Source organism: Hippichthys cyanospilos, chromosome 10, assembly GCF_059441005.1.
Source record: "Hippichthys cyanospilos isolate Australia breed blue-spotted pipefish chromosome 10, RoL_Hcya_1.0, whole genome shotgun sequence".
Classification (NCBI taxonomy): domain Eukaryota; kingdom Metazoa; phylum Chordata; class Actinopteri; order Syngnathiformes; family Syngnathidae; genus Hippichthys; species Hippichthys cyanospilos.
The window spans coordinates 13,272,501-13,296,853 of NC_142378.1; the positions used below are offsets into that span (position 1 = coordinate 13,272,501).

At 37.2% G+C, this 24,353-nt stretch overlaps 2 protein-coding genes across 5 annotated transcripts in view; both read right to left on the reverse strand.

The window, feature by feature from the left end:
- csnk1g2b (casein kinase 1, gamma 2b) overlaps positions 1-15,208 on the reverse strand; it is a 33,472-nt gene extending 18,264 nt beyond the window's left edge. For all 4 annotated transcript variants that reach the window (XM_088425227.1, XM_088425225.1, XM_088425226.1 and 1 more), the window contains exons 1-2: positions 15,064-15,208; positions 11,205-11,916 (exon numbers count right to left, since the gene is read on the reverse strand). In XM_088425227.1, the coding sequence (XP_088281353.1) occupies positions 11,205-11,432 (228 nt within the window). In that variant the 5' untranslated portion in view covers positions 11,433-11,916; positions 15,064-15,208. The remainder of the gene's footprint in view (positions 1-11,204; positions 11,917-15,063) is intronic.
- A 2,306-nt stretch (positions 15,209-17,514) lies between these two features.
- On the reverse strand, positions 17,515-23,079 carry dmbx2 (diencephalon/mesencephalon homeobox 2). The gene is made up of 4 exons (XM_088425991.1): positions 22,979-23,079; positions 22,286-22,419; positions 20,104-20,279; positions 17,515-18,196 (listed from the first exon to the last, which is right to left on the reverse strand). The coding sequence occupies exons 2-4, from the start codon at positions 22,416-22,418 to the stop codon at positions 17,714-17,716; spliced, it is 792 nt and encodes a 263-aa protein (XP_088282117.1). The 5' UTR covers position 22,419; positions 22,979-23,079; the 3' UTR covers positions 17,515-17,713.
- Positions 23,080-24,353: the final 1,274 nt, after the last annotated feature.

Consider the following 24,353-nt stretch of genomic DNA (forward strand, 5'->3'; position numbering starts at 1 on the left):
TCTCCTGTTTCATTTCAGATTTAACACACGCAGTCATGAACTACCTACTCACAGATCTATGTGATACCAGGCCAAAGCCAAGCTACACTAAAACTGTAGGTTTGTTGTTGAGTTTACTTTTGTTCTGTTTAATACATAGGCCAATTAAGACTTACTATAGCTAAACCTGAATTACAATGGGCCACGGTGTCCATGTCAGGGAGTGAAAAGTCATACTTTGATGATGATACATCACAAGGGCGTGAGAGAAATTATTATAAACTGAATGTTGATGGCTATAAACTAGGTTAATAGGTCATTTTCACAACTAAATAAGTGTTTGTAATTAAAACACATTAAGTAGGTTTTATTTCACAGTCGCCCATCTTCAAAAGTATTTACTTTGGTTATAGCTGTATTTCTATGTCTTTATTTTTTCTTTTTTTTTAACCTTTTAGTTGCGTGTACTTTATAGAGTGAGCCTTACATTTAAATGGGAATTATCAGTGATTTTTCAACTAAATCATCGAGTTATAAAAGAAGAAAAATTCACTAGTGTGCAACAACTATTATACAAGTACAGATTATCCATGTGTCAAAAGGATAAACCAATGGCGCATTTGGATTTAGTGGGCTTTTTGTACACCCAGGATCCATCTTCTCAATGATTAAAAATTGTTGTGAAAACACAACATACAGCGTTAATATTGACACCATTTACTGATGTATATGTTGACTTAGCACATACTGACTTCTCTCTGTGGTTCAGAATTCACTAAGAATGCTACTCAATTTAATGCCTGCACCAAATCACTGTCAAAGCAAAGACATTTCGATATAAACAGAGTGTGACGTTGTTCGCTACTGATTCATTAGCATTTTGCTAGTTGACTGAAGTTGGGCTTTTACATCACAGTATTTATTCATTCAACCTGGCCAGTATGCCTTTGAGTGAGCTCAAGCTAAAGGGGTGAGGACCTTAAATTGTCAAAATGTCACTTTATACTGTGCCAAACATGCTGATGGAGCTTTTATGCTGCGACAACAGTCTCATGGCAGTGTGATGTAAGCTGCTGAGCTGGATTGAAACAGCTATTTATCATGCTTCAGTGGGAGGCAAAGAGTTGGATAAAACACCTCAATCCATCTCAGAACCATGACCCAGGAAATAATCACCAAGTGCAAGGACCTGGTTTTTGGTTATGTTGCCAGGACTTGGTCTCGAATCTGTGAATTAGAAAGTGGTTGCACTTGGAATTGATGTTCCCTTTAAGGGACTGGGATCTCCCTAGAAGTACAGCCTGCAGTGTACATACGTAAATGGCTATGCAGTCCTGTCACCATCACACAGGCATTCAGTCAGTGTAAGAAAGCAACCAGCTACACCACAAACTGACCCACTGTGTGTCGCCCAGGCTTGCTAACAAAGAGAACCTTTCAGAACACAGCAGTTTCCACTTGTCTCTTGCTTTTCATTTCAACATTAACACAGGCTCAGAAAAGCTTACTCTCTTTTTCAGTTGTGCTACAATGTGGTAGAAGAGATCATTCTACCATTTTTGGTTTTCTCAGGTACATATGTAAACGCACGTCTCTTAATCGACAAGTATAGCTGATTTCATTTATCATTAAAATTTGGCTCATTTTGGTCCTGTAATTTTCTGCTGTTTTCTGCACTTTCCATTGAAGCAAGTTTTTGTAATGGTACAACAGTAGGTAGGCCTTAGACTGAATTGTTGATTAGTTGACCAAGAGTTATAATTTTCATGAACAATAAGAATTAAAGAAATACTAAATGCATTATCCTCTCTTAAATGTTTAATCACAGGGGAGTCCCAGAAAGTCAGTCTTCAGAACTGCACTGTGTATTGTATGTTAGAGAGCTTTGCTAACATTTTTGACGTTACATTGTGTAACGTTTATGTGATGTCATACGTTGGCACAGCTATCACAATCCTGCCTACACAGCTGGTGACGGAAATGGATGCCAAGGTTTACAGTGGCAACTCAACTGTATTCCTCTGTGTTACAATGTAACTCAGTCCTGAGCTCAACACTGGGCCCTTTTTACTCTTCCTGGTAAAGCCACGCTTTTCCCTTTTTTGCCTATTATGCTGCTCAAACTGGTGGGAGATATTAACCGATTGTGGTATCTCGCTCGGTAATATTGTCCGCATTTGTGGAGTAACCCACCTTTGCAGTTATTTGTAAAATAAAAAAATAGATACTTGATGTAAAAGCTATGATGTGTGTAAAACACTGGGGAATACAAAGTTACACTTCAAACTCCTGATATCTAACATTCAGTGTATTACAACAGATGATAAACAACATGAAAAATGGACAAATGAATGAAAGTACCCAGATTTAAAAAAAAAAAAAAAGCCATATTATCAAGCTGTTAAACTTCTTAATAGTTTTACAACCTGCTTTTGGAACCAGTAAAACAACACTTTTGCGTCATCTAATTTAAACTCAAGATACTATACACCTCAGTTCGCAATTTAAATGGAATTCCAAAACAAAGATCTGACACAGTTAGAATATTGAACGTAATCAGTTTCAGCTGCTTTTTTCCATCAAAAGTCCTCGAGCAACTAATTATTTTAGAGAGAAAAAACAGAGGAATTTTCTCCACCTCGAGGAACCACTTTTTTTAATTTATTTTTTTTTAATGCAGATTAAGGAATGGATGGGCAACTTAACTCATTCACTGCCATTCAAAGAGAGCTACTGTAATGGTATGTTTCAATACTATCAAACTGGGAGGACTGGCACTGAATTTAATGGCCCAGAGAGTTTACGTCAGCCGCACTAGATTATAAACCGCAGGTCATAACATCAAATTTATGCAAAAAAGATTTTAGTGACTGTTGCACACATTGCACTTAATATACACAATCATAAATACAATCATACATACTGTATACCATATATCAAATTTACAACTTAAACTTTTATACAAGATCTTATTCAATTTGGACATATTTTTTTATATTTTTAATAATCTATTTTGAAACTCTTTTTGAGCACAGCCATTGATTCGCATCTTTTCAGTTCTATTTCATAGTAAACTGACACCTTGAACAGATACAGACATTTGCTTAAAGGGTAGAAAAAAAAACGCAGATAAGCCGCCCTGGACTATAAACAACAGGGCTGAAATCATGATTAAAAAGTCGCTGCTTGTAGTCTGAAAAATTTGGTTTATAAAGATCAAGGAGGCAGGAAGGAACAGAAATGACAAAAAAAAAAAAAATGACAAAAAAAGACAGAAAATGTCAAGTGTGCAGGCATTTCAGGTTAAAAACCAAAGTGATGTGAATGTTGCATAATACTGTATCTACCAAAGACACCCAGAAGAAAACACAAGGTTCAATAATGCAACACAATTGAGTGAGGTTAATCCGAATAACTGCCCCACCACTGGCTGGCAACCAGTCCAGGGTGTCCCCTGCCTGAAGCCAGCTGGGATAAGCACCAGCAAGCCCGCGGCCCTTGTGAGGATAAGCAGCTCTAGAAAATGGATGGGTGGATAATCTAAATAACAACGCTAGCCTTGTGGAGCTTTAGGTTTCCCTTAATTGTGACCTTTGTCTATTTTGTTAAATTTGTTTCTTAACACCATGGTGACAAGTATGCCCTTGAATATAACATGACTAAATACATGGTGTCTTTATTTTTCAAAGTATAGTGCTATGGAATGAAGAAGATGAAAATAAAAACATGATGACGTTAACTGAGCAGAGAATAGATGCTCACTTCTAGCAGACAATACTGTGCAGTGGAACAAGGAAGTGCGGTTCACACTTGCTTGATGGAGCCAATATCAAGGAACACTGGTGCCCTTCGTGCTCCTCTCATTTAGTTGTTTTCATCTTCGTACATTTCCAAGGCTTCTAGTGGTAAGAATATTCATCTTATTTCTAATCAGCTCATAAAAGTACAGCTGTGTGGAATGCAAAAATATTAGCTGCTGAGGTCAAGTTGCACAACATAAAATTCCTTTTTTTAAAGGCTTGGTTTAAACTGAAGTTTGTTCCAGCAGTTTTATACTTGTTCATATTTAGCGCTGTGTTATTTTCATGTGTATTCGTAATTGGTCTTTTAGCAAAAATAAATTTTATCCGAATCCCCAATTGTTCAACATGATTTTTCGTAGAACGCACAAATACAACAATATTCAATTGTAGCAGCACTAACAATAACAATCCTGCCAGAAACGTTTGAAACATTGTTACATTTTGCTGTGTTCCCATTGTTATCACACCAGTTAAGACTGACTAACATAAATCTGTATGTGTTACATTCTCGCGTGAGGAGATAAAGTTAATGGGGTGAAAAGAATATACAGTGATCCCCCCTACTTCGCTGTTTATTGGCGGTTTCAACCCGCCGTGAAGTCTGAAACCCGCGAAGTAGGGTATCAGTTCCTAGATTTCTATGTACGCCCCAATATAGCCGCAGTAACCATAAACAATCGTTTTTTTTTGTATTTTTTGCATATTTTATTTCCTTTCTCCTATTATTTAACATTACATTATCCTTATTAACATTATTGTATATTCATTAAATAACTAATATTACTTAGTTTGTTGAGAATTTGCTCTCAGGACTGGTTATCTGCACCAAGACTCCGGTGAAAGAGTACGCAAGTCATCACGTTGAACTTCACATTTATTTTGGCTCATGTATGGTGTATCAGGTAGTATCTGTTAAATAATAAATCAACAACAATGTTAAAGTCAGTAAACTAACATATAAACACTTGCCGAACTTTAATCTATGAATTTACTGTATGTTTAGCCGACATTAGCGGGTTAGCAACAACTAACAACAACTACTAACTATAAAGTGCAACCTCTACACAAACAAACACAAACAGAACTAGAGCTGCAAGCAGCTATAAAGGGCCCTCGCAGACCTGTGCACATTGGGGTATGAACAGGTCGGGGAATGAACAAGGACTATGAACGATGAAAAAGTAGTTGTAGATCACTTCAGTGCAGGACTATTACCAAATATGTAAAATTTAGACAAGGTGGGACAATGTGTGTGGAGTTACTGCAGCTTTTATTGTTCCAATTTTGTGACTTTCAATGCAATATAGGCCACACCCACTGTCGAAACATTGTACTGATTTGTGGGGGGCATAAGGCATGGCCACTGGCTTTTCAGAAAACATTTAAGGGATATCACTTCAAGGGGCTCAGCAGAGTACATAAAAACATTAAGGATTTGCTATACTTTTTTGCTGCCACTAGGTGGCGCTCGTACTATGATAAAAAATAGGCTTGGAGGTGTGTTTAACATTGGACTCCCATCCTATATATGAAGTTTTGCAAACATCAGATCATCTAGGTCCAATTACAGCAACTTTTACCGTTTTGGCGAGACATCAGACTTTGAGTTTGCATAGAGGCCACGCCCTTTAATGAAAAGTCATAAAAGTTGAGAACCTTAATGTTCCAATGTGTCATAGCTTTTCTGACCATTTTTTAATTCATTTAGTCAAACAGGCATTTCACAGTACATAAAAGTATAAAAAATGAGATTTTTGTCCGCCACTGGGTGGCGCTCTAAATAATTTGAAAGTTTATTACATAGCTGAATTATTGCATGACTTTTAAAGTCCCAGGAGAGTTTCAGATGGTTTGAAGCTGTCAGAGCTGAGTTATTAAGATTTTTGTCACTCTTGGCGAAGAAAGTATTAAACCTAATTTGAAGCTCCGCCCCCATCTTTTATGTCAAGAGATCTTCACGATATTTAACCTATGTGTGCCCCTCAGTTGGATAATGATTCATGCCAAAGTTGAAGGTAATGGGGTGAATCGTTCAAGAGAAAAAGGCACTAGTTTGAGACCAGCTAATGTCTAAGAATGGGACAAAACTGCACATTAAAAAAAATCATAACAATTTTTCTGTACATCCTAGCACATCACTTCTATTGACTTTTTTGTAGGTCTTGCAGTCCTTCATTTGCCTACAAAGTTTCATAGCTGTAGGTCAAACCAAACAGCATTGACTGTAATCTTTCGACTAATGACATTTTTTGCAGCCACTAGGTGGCGCTAGCTTTAAACTGGAATATATTTTTGTCGATATGTTCAGGAGAATATTTTCATGCAATGTGTGAAATTGTGAGAAGATCAGATCATCTGGGTCAAATTACAGCAAATTTTACTGGACAGATAAAGCTTTGGAATGAAAATGGTCGTAGAGGCCACGCCCATTATCGAAACTTCGTAAAATTTGGTGGAGGTCAGCAGGGCTGTCTAGAGGCTTTTCAGACTTAATTTCAGCGATATTACTTCAAAGGGCTCAGCTAAACACATAAAAACGTTTAAAAAATGCTATATCTTTGGCTGCCACTAGGTGGCACTCGCACTATAACAAAAAATACATTGATACGTGTATTCCGCATTGGAAACTCATTAAATATATGAAGTTTAGAAAAGATAAGACTATCTGGGACCAAACACAGCAACTTTGTTCGTTTTGGCGAGACATCAGACTGACATTTTTGTTTGCCACTAGATGGCCTTATAAGCAATTGAAGATTTTTTTAAACACTTGTGTTAAGGGCTTAAGTTTCCATGTGTCTGTGAAGTTTCAGATTTTTCCAAGCTTGTAAAGCTGAGTTATAAAGGTTTGTTTCACATGTGGCAAAGTAATCATCAAAGGCATAATATAAAGCCCCGCCTCCAACATATTTGTTGGCGGATCGTCACAAAAATTTGAACAATTGTGTCTCACAGTCAGATAAAACATCACAGCAAATTTGAAGGCGATCGGGTCAAGCGTTTGGGAGAAAAAAGGAGCAGTTCGGGACCTGCAAATGAGCAAAAACGGGCCAAAAGTGCACATTCAAAAATTCATAACTCTCTTTCTGTACATCTGAGCATATGGCTCGCGCTGACTTTTTTGTAGGGCTCAAGGCCCTACATAAGGCTACAAATTTTTGGAGCTCTAGGTCAAACGGGCCGGGAGTGAGAGGCTATTTTCCACTCATAAGGCCATTTTGGGGCCAATTACAGCCACTTTTTTCGTTTTGGCGAGTCATCTGACTTTGAGGTGGCGTGCAGACTACGCCCATTATCGAAATGTCGTAAAATTTTAAAATCTTAATATTCCATGTCTTAATGATATTCTGACCAAGTTTCACTTGTTTTACTCAAACAGACTGTGCACAATACATGAAAGTGTAAAAAATAACATTTTAATCAACCACTAGGCGGCGCTAGTAGGTATTTAAAAAAACATTTTTCAAAGGTGTTAAAGACATAAGTTTCCATGTATCTATGAAGTTTTAGATTTTTTTAAGCTAGTACAACAAAGTTATTAAGGTTTATGTCACTCTTGGCAAAGGAAAAATTGAACACATAATTTGAAGCCACGCCCCTATCATATATGTCAGCGGATCTGCACCAAATTTTGCCCACTTGTGCCCCTATGTGTGAATATGGACCACAGCAAATTTGAAGGCGATTGAGTAAAGCATTTAGGAGAAACAAGGATCAGTTTGGGACCTGCAAACGTGCAAAAATGGGCCAAAAATGCACATTCAAAAATTCATAACTCTTTTTCTGTACATCTGAGCACATGGCTCACGCTGACTTTTTTGTAGGTCTCTAGGTCCTACATATGCCTAAAAATTTTCGTAGCTCTAGGTCAAACGGGCCGGGACCAGGTGCACTTTTTGGACCTTAGGTGGCGCTGCAGAGCCATTTTTTTTGCATTTTTTTGGGAAACACAAAAATATCCAATTTTTCACCGGGCCCGACAAATGTGCAAATTTTGGTGACTTTTCGTGCATGTTTAGGCCCTCAAAAATGGAAAAGCGCTGCACAGTAAATAATAATAATAATAATAATAATAATAATAATAATAATAATAATAATAATAATCTGGAGAAAAACAAGAGGGCTCTCGCAGCGGTAGCTGCTCGGGCCCTAATAAACACTCATTGCTTACTAAACATGGGCAATAGTGTGCGTTATCAACATAAATGATAATAAACTATAAATATGAGCTTACATTGTCATTCACTACGTCACAGTAACGAGCCGAATGACGCACAGAGAACGTAAAACGGAAATGCAACGCGACCCAACAAATTAAAAGCATGCATTTCAAAATAAGATAACAAATGTCACAAACTCTAACGCTTGAAGAATTCTTAACATAGTTATTAACTAATATTACTTATTTGATGAATACAGTACTGTATAATGTACTTTTTTGCTTTTTTAATTTTTTCCCCATTTTTGCGTATTTTTTTAATGATTTTTTATTTTGAAATATTTTCAATTTTTCCTGGAAAAACCCGCGAAGTACTGAGACCACGATATCTGAGATCGCGAAGTAGGAGGGATCACTGTATAGATGATCATACATTACAATCTGTGATTAGGCAGTATTTACAGATTAAGTGGGTGACAAAGAAGTAGACACTGCTATACTGGAGTTGTGAGTTCAAGTCTATAAGAACACGCTCACAAAGACACTGTATGTAGATAATGACTTGACAGGCAGCGTGTGGCTGACCTGTAAGATCAGGGATGGACATCAACACGTGGAAAGACAACTGTTCAAGAGTTGGTGGCCCTTTTATGTTCAGGCCCGCAATAACTCATGTTAGGTTTCCCCAAGTCATTGTAATTCTACTCTTATAAATGCTGAAAACATATGCATTTGACTGCCCACCTCCACTTACTATTACATGAACACTAGTTATAGTGGGCAGCAGAATCATGGAGCAATAGTATTGCTTTAATGCCATACCCAGATATAGTTGGATACCATTCGAGATAAAAATACCCGAACAGATGGGAGGGTTCACAGGCAAGGGTAGAGTCGAGGCAGTGAGCACAACGTAAGATTTCAGAGGAGAGAACTGCAATTACAGTCGTTTTCTAACCTCTGCCTTCTATGTGGTTCACAAAGCCTTCGGTGGATGCCCATTCAAAGATAATGACCTCCCTGGGATATACAGATGTAAGAATAATCATGCACAGGCCAGTGGAGCTGTGGTGGAAATGACGCCAAGTCTCCCAACATTTTCTGTAATGACTACTTAAGTTGGGTTAGACATAACCTTAGCCTTCATTAAAGTATTACCCGTAGTAGTGATCAAATTGATCGGACCCCAATTGTAATCAGACAATTTCTGTGGAAAAGCACATGATTGGCAATGAAAGGCATGAATCAACTTAGCAATCAAAAACGCTGCACGCAACAGACCAAACCGGTAACTGATTCATAAACTATACATGAACTTTTCTGCGCTGTCAATTTAATATCTTGTTTTTGTATAATAAAGGGGTGGAAATTTGGATTGAATTTTTACTTTTTTTCTGTAAAAAAGCCGATATGCACGAATATGGCTCCGATAATGGGCCCCGATGATAATTAGTCTAACCTCAGTTAATAACCTCTTTTATTACTATTGTTCTCTAATTGACTACTTTTCATAAAATAATGGTGAGTGAGTGGCAGTGAATTTGGTGTTATCAAATCGGAATCATCCTATCTTACGGGCTGAAAATGATTGGTGTCCTAATCAGGAGCATAAAACCCTGGTCGGAACACCCCTAATTAAAAGCAATGATATCCTTTGATCGATGTCAGCCAAATATCAATACAACAGAGCTGGCGTCGCCAACGTGGACCCCAAGAGTGGCTGGCAAGCCTGTTCTAAAAATAGCTCACCAATGACGGTGGACATTATTTTCTTGGAATGTTGTATTAATTCAGGTCTGATATTATTATTACAGGACTGATATTACCAGTAAGCCAGAAATACACTGATGCTCGCCTGACCAGGCCACCAGAGTACATGATTCATATTGCTCGCCATTGAATTGAAACCTTTTATGTAGCAATTTTCTCATTTTTATACTTTTCCTCAAATGTATACTATTGGTTAGGCCACACATGTGGGTGTTATTTTTACAACTTCTTGTCCAATCTAAAATGCTGAAAATGGCTTGCTCGCTATGAGGATACAATGTAAATGGTTGAATAAATCTGCAGATTTTGTGGTCTCCTGAAAAGAAGAAGATTTTAGAAGTACAAGGATTCTAACAAACACCGGTGCTAAAAGATGAAATCAAAAACATTTTTGCTTTTTCTAATATGTAATATTCAATGTTTGGAGTTGTAGCCACTTAAATTGATCAATCATCGATGCTCTTTTTAGCCCTGCTGCGCACATTCGATCGCCCTGATTCATTAATGCAGTGTGCACCACGTACATTTTGGCCACATGTTTCACTATTTCAATCACAAGCAGGCCTACAAAAATACTGTTTAAAATTTGAGCTGAGCAAAAAAATAAATTAATTTGACTGTCATTTTAGCAATCTAAAACTTGAAAATTAGCTAATTCTGAAATCGGTGTTTTGCAGAAATGGCAGAATGCTGGACGAGTGGTTTACAAAACATGTTTACAATTTGTAACTACTTAATTTATTAAGTACCAGCCATTTTTCAACCCTCCTTTACATTTTTGAAATTAATAAATAAACCAATCGAACAATCAATTATTATATCAATAAATGCCTAGGATAGAATGCCTAGACTCATGAAAGTTATGTAAAAATACACCTTTAGTATTGAACGAGTTAACTGTGACATTTACACAAGTTATGCACAATCTATGAATGTTGTTTGCATTAAAACTGATTTAAAGTCAGTATACATTTTCATTATCCAAATACTAATAAATCAAACCTTTACAAAAAAATAGGATTGTTGGGTTTATTACTTCAATTAAAAAAAAAATGATCAAAATGTAATGACTGTTGAAAACTTTAAAAAAATAAAATTGGTGCCATATCACCCACATTTCAATCATTTATGTGTGTGTGTAAAATGTTTGCAAACGTGCTTCCTCAGCTCATCACCACTATTAAAGTTTTTAATCCAGATGATGATCGTTAAGATTAATGAAAATTAGCTACATGTAGTAATTTAATACCTATATTCCACTTCCCTGAACAGCAATGTCTTCTTCAAACTATGATAACGTTGGTTCGAATGGCAAAAAGAGGCTATACAATACACTGCTTTGTTCAGGCTCCCAAATTATCCCTTTGAGCAGTTATCTAACCAAGTTTTGACTCTTTGATCATCACAAAACAAGGATTGTTTATTAAGTTTGAAAACAGACAAGAGGAGAACCTACCACATCAGTGCGATGTTAAATGAGAGTGTGCGCTTACCAATTTAATCGCCACATATTCGTTGGTATAGAGATTTTTTCCCAGGCGCAGCTCTCCAAAATTCCCGCAGCCAATCTTTTTACCAACACGGAAGTTTGGGCCAACCATAAGAACTCCAGAATTGGTCCCAGAACTTCGGCCCCCATGTCCAGTCCTGCTACCTGCCGTCTTAGACATTTTTTTCCCTTCCTCTGTCTCTCCCTTGCCCCCTCTCTTGTCAAAATCCATAAGCTTGTGATACCCTGGCCTCTCCACGATTATTCTCCAGCCATGCAAACCATAGGAGATCCAGTAACAATGGCAGAAAAAGCTTTAGGAAGGGGGGAGGGAGGCAAATCTCATGGGACAGAGGAAAGGTGTTGCTGTTAAAACTCGGGTGGAGAATGTAGAATCTAATGCTGGATCCTCCCGTTTAGTCTACTTGATTCGTTGTCACTCCAGCTCCAGTCAAATGGAAATACGGCCCCGACAGGAGACTAGGCAGGTGGTGCTAGAATGTGTCCATACGGAGACATGTAGTACAAATCATAAAAAAGCACTCCAAACGCCAGCTAGTGCATCCGAAAGGCCACTTGGGAACATCCCTTGAGGTTCCGCATTCCTTGGTGTCAGCCCTCAGTGATACAGTGGATACTATCCATGTTGTAGGGTCACGTCATACAGCGACCCTGAGATGAGTAGGTAATGGACTGGCTTTATGTCACCTTGATCCCTGCAAAGGAACCAAAAGAAAAGAATGAGTTCATAAATTATGATGTCAATTCCCCATCTGACGAATAACAGCTCTTCGTCAAATTTAGGATCTAACCCAAAAGAATGAATAGGAATGTAATAGGGCCACAGATTTTCCAATAAAAGTTATTATTCATTAAACAGGCACATTTTTTACAGCCAATACTCATTTTGTGATGTTGTGTCCCTTTAGGATTCTTCAATGTTTTGGCATTATATTACAAATTTTAGTCAGCAGACTTAACTCATTTCTTACATAACCATAATAAGACACATACGTTTCAAAACATTAAAGTCAATTTAGCATTATAGATGATAGAATTTGAGATTACAATTACAATAATAAACTGTAAATTACAATAATAAACTGTAACCTGTGGATCCAATAATAAAAACCAGTGATTTATTATTCTATGTGTCAAAGGCATATTTGGAGATCTGAATGACTGAGCCTTACAACTGCCTGTTCATTGCAACATTGCTTTAATTTCATGAGGTAAGTAGTGTTCCAAAATTATTTAAAATTAGCAAACATTGACAACAGCGACTGATAATACATATCCATGAGAATCATCAAAATATACCATTTTTATTCCTTCAAATGAGCAACATGTACGCGGTGAAAAAAAATCAATCAGTTCCAGGAAAAGCTGTCAATAGCCAAAATGTTTACAGCTTATTGATAGTGTAACTTAAACCCTGCATCCAAATCAGCTTTTCTGAACACCGTATTTGTGCAAGCTAAGAGGCTGGTTCAGAAGAAGAGGGCAGGTAATGGTCAACTTCTCTTACCAATGGAAAAGCACTTACATGGATCAATACCAAGTATACATTGGGTACAGTCAGTGCATATTCCAAAACGGCCAAGAGCATTATCACAACATGTAGAAAATTCTGTCAAAAGAGTATGCTGAGCAAGTTGAACGGAAGGAATCACAATTTACATTTTAGTAAGGCCCCTTATATTATGTTCAGCTCTATGAAACTGCAGTGATGTTCTTGGGTCAAACTATAACAAAAGGCTTGCTTAATTTCACAAAAGTAAAAAGGTAAGAATACAAATTCAACTGCATTTAAAATCTTCAAAACAAATACATTCAGGAAAATGCAATTCATAAGTAAATTATATGACCCGTTCTGCGGCCTACACTGCCCTTCTGACATGTCACGCAGTCTGGAACGTTTCTGTAATTTTGACATGACAACTTGGAGAACCTTTTGGAATTTTGGCCTGTAGCATCTTATTGGTGGATATTTTTAGCAAAATCCTGTCCGTCAATCCAAAAGGGGTTTCTCAAAAAGCAGACAATTGAAAGAAAATAAAAGACCCCCTCCCTTCTAAAACAGATACACACACGCACACGGTCCTGAATGTATGAAACGTTTTCATACCCATTAAAAACACTCACAAAATTACAAGAGGGTAAATACAGCAGTTTCAACTAAGCGATAAGATTAAAAAATATTGATGAAATTACTTTCAAAAAGCAAACAGCGTAATACAACAATTAATGTTCAAAAAGTCTTATATTTCATCCCATTGCCAATGAAAACAAGTGTTTATGTGAACAGCAATCATGCTTGCTGTATGTTCTATAGGGAAAAAAATGGAGGGGGGGGGGCACCTGGCAATAACACAGAACTACAATAAACAAGATGCCTAAAAGCAATTAGAGCATTCATGCTAAATCACTACCACTGTGAAATGTTTTTTATAAGTTGCATACTGTACAAGTTGAAATGCTTGTATGACTGTGTTTATATGTTAACCTTAATTGGAGGGAAAAACGCATTAGCCCACAACCCCCTTTAGTTGTGATCTTTAACACAATTGTTATTTCAGAATATGTACATTATTTTGAATGGATCGTTTGCTATCACGGCCCATGAGTTTGTTACCTTTGCAAAAAGGCCTACATTTTGAGGTGGCACCAAGCGACCAGGTCTAAATCATAGCTAGTGCCTCCACCGTCACTTCACTCAGGGTAGGTATAAGAGTTTGCATTGACATGGCATAAATAAATAAATAAATTCAGCGTGAGTGTTGTCTCTTTAACACAGGAAAATCCTAAAACGTAAATAATACAGACAGACAACATCAATCTATAGATTTCCTCATAATCGCGGTGTAAAATGTGTGCATTTTGCGAGTAGGTTCATGCTCGCTAACAACTAGCTAGCTAGCTAGCTAGCACTAGCTGTCATTTAACGTTACTTTTGTGTAGCCCCACAAATGACTATTTCCTCACAAGGGTACCAAAGTATGTTGCTTTTGCCGGCGTTGATGAGAACATTGAAGACAAGGAGGCTCGACACATTTCTTCAAAAATAACCGCAGACGTGCGAGTTGGGGAGGACAAGGCCAGATACTCTCAAACCATCCTGGCGTTTTTAACCCACTTCGCAAGATAACATTCATTCTGCTAGAGATTTAATCTACGATCAAATGTTTTCTTGTATTTCATAAACAAACGTCTCACGCACAACTGCCATCAAATGGAAAGCGGATGTATGCCGGCTATTGCTAAATATTACATAGTTGATCAATGCTAACCTAGTTAGCACATCTACAAAAAAAACACCGCTCCTCTTGGCCCTACGCCTAATAAAAAGAGCTAACGTTAGCCGACACTAATAGAGCAATTCAAATATAAATAAAATAAAATAAAACCCCAAAGACTAACTAACTGTGAGCGAATTAGGTCATAAAAATTACGAAGAGGGCAAAACACATTTTTTCATTGATTGACAGCCCGAAGATACGCTAATCTGGTTAGTAAACGAATAATAATAAATGAATAACACTGTCACTTCCGACGTAGTTACAGATGGTAACGACTGTTGTGTACTTTTAGTCAGATCGATCATCATTTAATCTGATAGTTTTATTCTAAATACATATTGCAGCCATTGGCATTGCGCCGACTACTGCCGGGCAACTCCTTAATCCCAACAAGCGAGTGTACACCAGCGGGTCTCTCTTTAGCTCACATGCTAACGTTAGCTGTTGGCCAAACTAGCACACGGAACACAGCCAGAACGTTCATGTACGGCGAGGCGCTTTCTTCTTCGAGGAACTACAGACGGGAAGGATCCTTTGCACTCACGGTAAAGCGTGTGAAATTACCTTTAGACTTTAGCTATCGACGGCAGGTCGAAGTCATGGCTCTTCGTACGTATGATTCGTTTATTTTGCCCCCCCTCTTGTCCTCCAGTTGCTATGATGTCTCTTTAAGCCTCCCTCGACTGCCGATACCCTGACACAGCGTCACACTGCCTCACGCCACTACTGCGTAGAAAAAAAAATAGGACGTATCTTTTTTCGGGAATACGGAAAGGAAGGCGCGCAGCGTACTGTAGTTGCAGAAGTCAAGATACAGTCGTTTAACTAGCCTAACTCTAAACATTGTTTGTTTCATGTAATCGTGATTCGTCTCTTAAAAATAGTTTGGATCACTCTCCATTGGCGTTTTCATTTATATTTTATTTGCAAGTGTGCAATAATTATGTCGTGTGTTTGCAGTTTACAGCTATAAAAATCTGAAGTGGTTTTGTGGTCCATTTTGCACCATAATGTGAAAACATATCATTAACAATTATCGTATGAATAAAAGTTTTAATAAACTGTGCAAACGAGTCACAAAAATAATTATATCTCAAATTAGTTGGATCTTATTAAGTTGCGAAGAATTCCCTATTTTCCGTTTTCTTTGGTTAGGGTCAGGTCTTTTATTATTAGTTTTTTTTTTTTTTTTAGTTGTACTGGTTATATGTCTCAATGTTTGAAAATGACTCATTTTGATCTAAGATTTACAGGAACTTTTTTTTTTTTTTTTTAAACTGAAGGTGTGGAAATAATGAACACGTTTTCTCGAGTCAATCACAGTGGACCCACACTTGCATGAATGCGGGAAACAAAAGCTTCAACTATTCGTGTTTCTATTTTGATTTTACAGTATAAAAATCAATGGTTTCTCATGGAAAACACTTGTTGGATGTTTTTTAGTGTTTTTGTATAATTTCGGAGGTTCACCATTTTATTTATTATTTGTTGCCTTATATTGCCTTTACATATTAATTGGTGTAAATTAAACATGCATTTTCAATGTGTGCAGGGCCGACACACATTGTATCCATATTTAAAAGGAAATACATGATCCAATGTGGCATCCCACTGGTGCTTTTGAAAATGTTTGCCTCTCCATCATTTAGGTTTTCCTGTTCCTGATTGAAAATAACACTGGAGGTTGAATAGGGATGTGTAGACTTTTTATATTCACTTCACAATGTTTAATGATGTAAAGAAAAAATACATATTACAAACATATTATCCAAATTAATAATGTATATATTTCATTATGTGAAGAATTACACAAGGTATAACCGGACTGGACTATATGACAGTAAACATTCATACAATTAAGAGTGAAAGGAGTCCTGCCCTCAAGTAATTTGAGTACCTCAGTTAAAAAAATCTCCAGGATTTTTTTTCTTGCCCCTTATGCCTTCTTATATTAGTGTGCATGTCAGAAAAAATATCAAGCCAATCACAGCAACAATTGTTAATGTTCTTCATGACAATGTAGTGAGAAGGCTAACTTCAAAATAAATTTATATTCAATTGCCAAGTCATGGTGTCAACAATAAGAGGTAAACATACTGGAATTCACATTTTTGTATGTACGGCACCTGTTGCCAGTATTGACTGGTAGTTTTCCACCATTATAGTTGCATCTAGCATAAATTAACCGCTATCTAGCAGCGCGCGAGTGCTGGCACGATCAAGGTAAATGACTCTACACACTTTTATATTGACTTGACACAGTTGCCATTCCTACTGATTACATTTTAACAAACTATGCTTACTCAAATGTAATGTTTCAGTCAGCAAATTTGTCTCGTGGGCTCTCTCTGGGCACTCTGGTTTTCTACCACACTCCAAATACATGCAAGGCATGTGTATTGGACATACTAAATTGTCCTTAAGTATGATTGGGTGCATGAATGGTTGTTCATCTCTGTGTGCCCTGCAATTGGCTGGCAACCAGTTCGGATGTCCCCCGCCAACTGCCTAAAGTCATCTGGGATAGGCACCAGCAAGCCTGCAAACCCTTGTGAGGATAAGCGGCTTTAGAAAATGGATGGATGGGGGAAAAAGCGTTGGTTATTAAAAAATGCATCAAAGTTGGCCATTCATAATTAAGTGAAAATGTGTTGTTTGGTCTTCTATGTTTATAATTCTTTTTCACCATGCAAAAAGTATATTTTATATTTTCATTCAAATACTCAATATTCCATTTGAATTTTCTGTAGATACCCAATTACCAAAAATACTCAATAGCTGCATCACTTCATGGTATATAATATGCACAATTGCACACTAAGTATTTCCAATGTCCTTGTGAAATACATTAGATAACATCAGCATACTGTGTAAATTGTGGAATGTGTTTTGGCACAGTTGATTTTAAAGGTAGAAAACATGTTTAAATTCAACTGTTCTCATCACGAGTAATATTCCTGGTTTAAAAAACAAAATTGAAAAAGTGATATATAGAAAAACACAGATACATTACCATACTTTTTTAATGTGTTTATTTTTGCTCACAGCAGTTTTAAGTCATCATTATGACTGCAAATAGGGAGCAGTGCAATTTGATAAATATATGTTCCTCATATGCTGAAAGGTGAAGGTTACAGAATGGTAAGAGATGTATAGATAATATAAGAAGTATCACACAAAGTCTCCAGAGTGCACGTTGGACCCAAATCCACCGTTACTTGCCCATGTTTGGATACGGCACAGCTTTATTGGAACAATCAGTCTGAAGGGAGAGGCTATGGTTTTTAGTCATGGCTGACAGAGGAGCCCCCAGGCCCGGGATTTGCTGTTGGGTGAAGGGCCAGAATTCTGGAGGACTGACAAGCTCTGTAGACAGCAACCCAAAAAGCGGCTGGCAAGGTGGGTGGCTGTAACTCTGGCTTGGGATGAAAGAGAAAAGTGGAGGGGAGGGAAGTCGCGGGGGGTACCTGGAGATGAGATGAGAGTCTGTTCGGGGGCAAAGATCTCTTTTTTTATCCAACATGGGACATCGCCTGACAGGGATGTTTGTTTCACTGGATAATGTGTCCTTGCCTTGTCTGTCTCCTTCCTCTTCCAGCTTGTTGTCATATGCTGCCCCCACTCTATTTTTGTCTTTGGAGAGAGGTACACACCTTTGACCTTTGCGAAACTTGGCTCTTCTGTTTTTAAACCACACCTGAGGGAAAAGACAAAATATGCATAACCCTTGTGCAGTATTTTGTCCAATCGTTTGATCTTTACACCAAAGGTATTTCACATCAAAAGGAAAGCATTAAAAGGAGCTTAAATTTCACCCAGATGGTGACAACATGTCAAATTTCAACACGGCATGACTACTTAGTTATCACACTGCAAGGGGTGTCTATTGGCTAAAATACTGCGAGAATGATGTGGAATAAAAATGACCCAAAAATGATTAAAATACTGTCCAAAGGTTAAATACAGCACCCATTGAACTTTTTTTCAGCTGGTTCCATTAGTTCAGCAGTTCTCAGGGGTACATGAGATTTCAACAAGATGTCTGTAGGCATCAGATAATCAAGTTGAATGCTTCTAAATGCCGTGAGAGGAACGATACATTTTTCTTTTCAAATTAAGAGCAAAACAATTGCAACATGAAGCTAAGTATTGCTGAATGGTATTATAATAACTTACTTGTAAAATATTGTATGTGTTTATTATGTTACGTTTTTTGCAGCTGAACGTCATCATTGTTGACACAATTTTCTCACAGACCAGAATGTTGAGAAAATGTTGAAAACCACTGTATTAGTTCATTGGCAGTGAAATGATGTCAGCAGTGGTGTCTGATTCGACATCAAAATACAGAAACATCACTTTCATCATGACAGGGAAAGAGAAGTGGTGACATCAAATGAGTCTGTAACCACACACCTCTGTCCGGCTTCTGTTATGTTTTCTGTTATGTCTCTGGTATTACTTCGGAAGGTGGGAAATTCCCCCATTCTGTGTCGGCGGCCTTTAAAATGAACAGCTACTCAGATAGAACTTGTTTTGTTTTTTGTTTTTTGTTTTTTACAGGAAGGATTGAAATTGAACAATACAACTGTTTGCTTTAAAGAATTTCAAGTCTTTTAAAAACAAAATGTTATATAAGCTTGTATGGTATCATACTAAAAACAAAACAATACATTTGTATAAGATATCCCATTATGACAATGTGAAAATAGTTTTTTCAACATTCTTTGAATTTATTGAAAATAGGAAATGACATTTACACACGTATTCACAGCCTTTACTTAATACTTTGTTGGGCCTCCTTTGGCAGCAATTAAGTATTTTTGAATATGATGTCACAAGCTTGGCACACCTATCTTTAGGCAGTTCTGATCATATGTCTTTGTAGTAATACTCAAGCTCCATCAGGTTGGATGGGAGACATCTGTGCACAGCCATTTTCAGGTCTCTTTAGAAACGTTCAATCAGACTCAAGCCAAGTTATCATCCTGGTTATCTCTGTATATTGCGGTATTCCTTTTTCTTTCTATCCTGACGAGTATGTTGATTCCTGATACTGGAATACACTTGATTGGTGGACTGCTACAGAAATGGTTGTCCTTTTGGGAAGGATCTGACAGAGTGAATATTGGGTTCTTGGTCACCTCCCTGACTAAGGCTCTTCTCCCCTGGTCGCTGTTTCGATAGCTGGCCAGATCTAGGAAACATCCAAGTGGTTTAAATGTCTTTCATTTATGAATAATGGAGGCCACTGTGTCATTGGGACCTTCAAAGCAGCAGAAATATTTCTGCATCAATCCCCTGACTTGTGCCTCAAGATAATCCTGTCACACAAGTCTACAGATAACGCCTTTGACTTTTTTGACATTTGATGTTAGTGCTATGACATGCACGATCAACTGTGGGACATTAGACCCGTGTGTGCCTTTCCAAATCATGTCCGTTCAACTGAATTTCCTGCAAGTGGATTCCAGTTAAGTTGTAGATTTCTTACTTTTCTATAATTTTTTTTTTTTTTAAAAATGTAAAAAACAAAAAAAGTTTGCCCCCCAATAATGCAGTAGCATAAGTGAACAAATCCATGCATGTTGAATGGAAGCTGACCTGAATGCGAGCCTCAGGCAAGTTGATGCAAACTGCCAGCCTTTCTCTCATGCCAACATCAGGGTATTGGGTTTGCTCAAAAGCTTTCTCAAGAGCCTGCAGCTGGCCCACTGTGAAGGCCGTACGACTGCGGCGCTGCTTCTGCTGATTCCCATAGCGTGCCTCCAGTATAAGTTCTGGTGCCATGGACAGAAATGACTTGGTAAAAATCAATACATTTTGCAAAGCTATGAAATTGAATCATAATACTACAGTTGAAATCCATAAAAAAAATATCCAAAATACCGTTGATCAACTTTGTATAGTATATATGTATATATACTGTATGTAATCTGGACGAGTGACCAAAAAAAGCACTGTTACAAAACACTGGACATTATTGGACAAACATTTTAATTAGATTCAATACAATAACATATTTTAGCCTTTTCAAACATGTGCATGACACAAATTTATTATAGTATTATTATAGTTATTAGAACAGAGATACAATTATTACTGCACACCACACTACAACAAAATGCGAGAGTGTCTCTCCCATTATACCCATTGTATTATCCATAATCACACTCACACTTAATTCATTTAATCCCAATGTCATATATGTATTGTATTTTTTTTTAAATCCAACCATTCATTCCCAAGAATTTACAGTACCGTGTTTACATTTCTTTTTATATTTTTTCAAGTGTCTGTCAAAGGGATGGTCTAAAAACACTAGGTACTAAAGTGATCAAATACTTTTGTAATTAGGTACCCAAGTAATGGATTACTCTAGGTAATTAAATACTAAAGCAATCAAATGCTTTAGGTACTTAAGTGCCAAAGTAAGCACTTACTGTAAGTACTAAAGTAAATGATTATTCTAAGTAAGTACTTAAGTAATCAATTACTTATCAAGACAATTAGTAATCAAAAACTAATCAATTATTTAAGTACCCATAATGGAATTACTTAAGTACCCAAAGTAATTGATTCATTTAGTATTTGAAGTACTGAAGTACTAATCTAACTGAATTTGTTAGTACTCTGCAGTACTAATACTTAGTTGTCCACAAAAAATAAAGTGTGAGAACCGTTCGAGAAATCATTATAAATAAATATATGTCCACAGAAAAATATTAAACATAGTGTTTTTTAATCACTGTAGAGACCTGTTCACAAAATAAACCATTAAATTAATCATTAATAAATATTTGTCCATAAAAAAATAATCAACAAAAAGTGCCAGACCTGTTCTCAAAAAGAAATAATTATAAATAAATATCTGTCTACAGAAAAATATTAAACACAAAGAATCCTGTTTTGGGGTTACAGTAGAGACCTCTTCACAAAAATAAATCATTACCCTGATTGTTAATAAATATTTGTCCCCAAATATAATAAATATAAAGTGTCAGACATTTACTCAAAAAGAAATAATTAAAAAAAAAAAAAAACATTTGTCCACAGAAAAATACCCAACTTAAAGTGTCCTCTTTTGGGATCGTAGTAGAGATGCATTCACAAAAATAAATCCTTAACAGATAATGAGAGGTGGAACGGGACAAGTTGGGTCAACCCATTCCAGTATGGGGCACAATCCGGGTTTTTAAAATAATACATTTGAATAACCTACCGAATATAAAATTTGTTTTTTGAACTTATATTTTCCTGAAACATTTAATTAATTCAAAAATTATTTTTTAATGGGTTTTTGCTCGTTTGTTTGTTTTATTTAACACCTCGGGTACCCTTTGGAATTCCTTCAAGTACCACTAGAGGTACTAGTACCCCGATTTGAGAACCACTTCTGTAGTGATGCTTTGTCAGGCAAAGTACTTTCACCTCATGATGGCAAAATATGAACAACACAATGAATATTACTGTCTAAATACTAGTTCCAGTTGAATTAACATTTATTTTTGGTGTGTGCTTGTGGAAAGGGGGCGTTGTCACCTAGATATTTGCAATCAAAAGTTTAGTAAATGGCAAATTAGAATCATTTATAAAGGTCGGGATTTCACCGGAAAGCAGTAACGTTTAGGAAGTGGTAGCTCGTGCCTTTTGTGCCGTGTGGCGTGACCGAGCAACCTTGCCCGGTTTGTAATTTCTTATAGACGCCACCTTAAAGCGAAGACCATTTATAGTAGAGACATTTCTATTAGCTCCATAAACCGTAACTTGTTGCCGAGTTGCGTACCTGCAAGTCTCTCAGCAACAGACAGGGTGCGCGCTGCGGGACTGGTCGCTGGGTAGAGGCTTCTGTACTGTGGCGCCATCTGCTGGTGGAATTCCAGCAGCATCGTGGTGTTGACGCCATACAGGGGGAACATGCTGCATATACACCCATCGAAGCCATGTCAGTATTGGGCAGGGATGTCCAGATTTTTTACAGATTTTTACCAGATTTTCACAAGTTCATCTTGTAATATTTAACACCAATTAAATAATGATTTCCTGTAAAGTTCAAACCAAAATCAATTATAAAATCGAAATAAATGTGGCATTTTTTCATTAAACTTTTTTTTAACGTTGAAAAAAATCAATCTGAAACTTGTGTGACCTCAAAATGTAAAACCTATCTCTGGTAACCTTTTGATGCAGGCGAGTCTAAATTAGCGTTTAGAAAGTGAAGGTGGCAATTTTAAAAGTGATCCACAACTTGCACCGAGGCCTGATTTTGGGCACTCTGATCCAATGACTCATGCAGCATTTGCTCAAGAAAGATGCATATTGACAGAATGGGTTATCGGAAGGTAAAACCCATTTTAATGCTACAAATGAAAAACCAGGATGAACGTCATCCAATCTGTGACCAAACATGCCAAACAAACGTTCTGTTTTTTTAAATTGTTGTGATTGTTAAGAATGTCTGTGAGTACAGGCACTTTACCTGAGATGGTAAACTTGTCTTTTTGAGGAATTCCCAGCGCGGTTTAAGCGAATATCCCCAGTGCAGGAGCTCCCAGTTGCTTTCAGCTGCTTGAGAGCATTGTCAGCCGGCACTATTTAAGAAGCATTTAGCCAGGCTCCTTCTAACCATTAGCCAATAGAAAGAAAGGTATTAGCTAGGATTAGGTGGGATGAGGAGGGGGGCGGTGGGGGTTGCACAGGGCTCAAGTTTTTGAAACTATTGAACTTGGGAGATTTATGCCAAGGATCCCTCTACAAGCGAGCGTTAAAACAATTAAAACAATGTGGTGGGCTAATCTCTGATGCAGCCTAGCAGGCTTCTCCTCATTCAGCCCACTTTTCGTTCTCCCATCATGCCGCTGCCTTTGACGGCCCCGCCGCAATAGCCTCCTTGCCTCCCATCTTCCCAGGGGGGGTTGTTTTGCTTACGCACACAATATTTCCCCTGGTAAACTGTCACAGCGTGAAAGTAATCCCAACTCAAACCTGTAGAGAACTTCTTCAAAGCAACCTCAATTAGGAATGTCACAGCAACATTAAATACAGCAGGCAACATTGTCATTTTACTTTGCATTCATATGCACATCCACTGTTTGTTGCATGGTTTAATACATTGGTAGCGGATTTTTTTTTTTTTTTAATAAGATTGATTTTGAGGAGATCTCCTTTTTGGGATTTCTACAAAAACAGCTTGATCAAGGTATTTTTTCATTTCTCAGCAGCCAGAAGGTTCAAATTGTAATCCAAGTTTTTAAAAATAAAGGTCCATAAATGTGTACCTTTGCAAGACATAATTTTAAACACGTTTTTCCCAGGGATTTTAATTTCAGCAACATTCAAAATGCTGTAACTTTGTCATTTTTTTGACCTACCTCCATGTATTTTACATGTATTTAAAGAGAATCTATATATATATATATATATATATATATATATATATATATATATATATATATATATATATATATATATATATATATTAGTTGAAAGTAATACTTGAATTTCACTTTTTCTAATCACTCACATAAGCTACAGCTCAGACTTTGAAAATATGTGAAATGTTTGTGGACTTTTTACCCCCACCCTCCCAACTTGGCCTTTTTGTCTCACTCCTTTCGCTGTTCCTGGCTGTCAAGCTATATTAGTGTCCGATAGAAATAAGTCATTTAGAAGAGGCTCTGTCGGCCAGCCCCTCAGCCCCACTAAAAGCTCCAGGATTAGGTCCCAGAGGCCTTTGTCTCGGCAGCCCGTAGGATTAGGGGAGATTTAGCGTGAGGAGAGAGAGAAAAAAAAAGCAGTTATTTCATGGCACTTTCATGATGAAACCTGGCCAAAGCTGTGGTGGTTGGAGGGAT

What these genes read in the sequence shown, in the direction of transcription:
- dmbx2 (XM_088425991.1), bottom strand. Translation starts at nt 22,418, where the DNA reads ATGTTCCCCCTGTATGGCGTCAACACCACGATGCTGCTGGAATTCCAC. An exon ending in TGTTGCTGAGAGACTTGCAG is followed by an intron (nt 20,280 to 22,285) that starts GTACGCAACTCG and finishes CCATGGCACCAG; the next exon opens with AACTTATACTGGAGGCACGC. An exon ending in TGCCTGAGGCTCGCATTCAG is followed by an intron (nt 18,197 to 20,103) that starts GTCAGCTTCCAT and finishes CTTTTCCCTCAG; the next exon opens with GTGTGGTTTAAAAACAGAAG.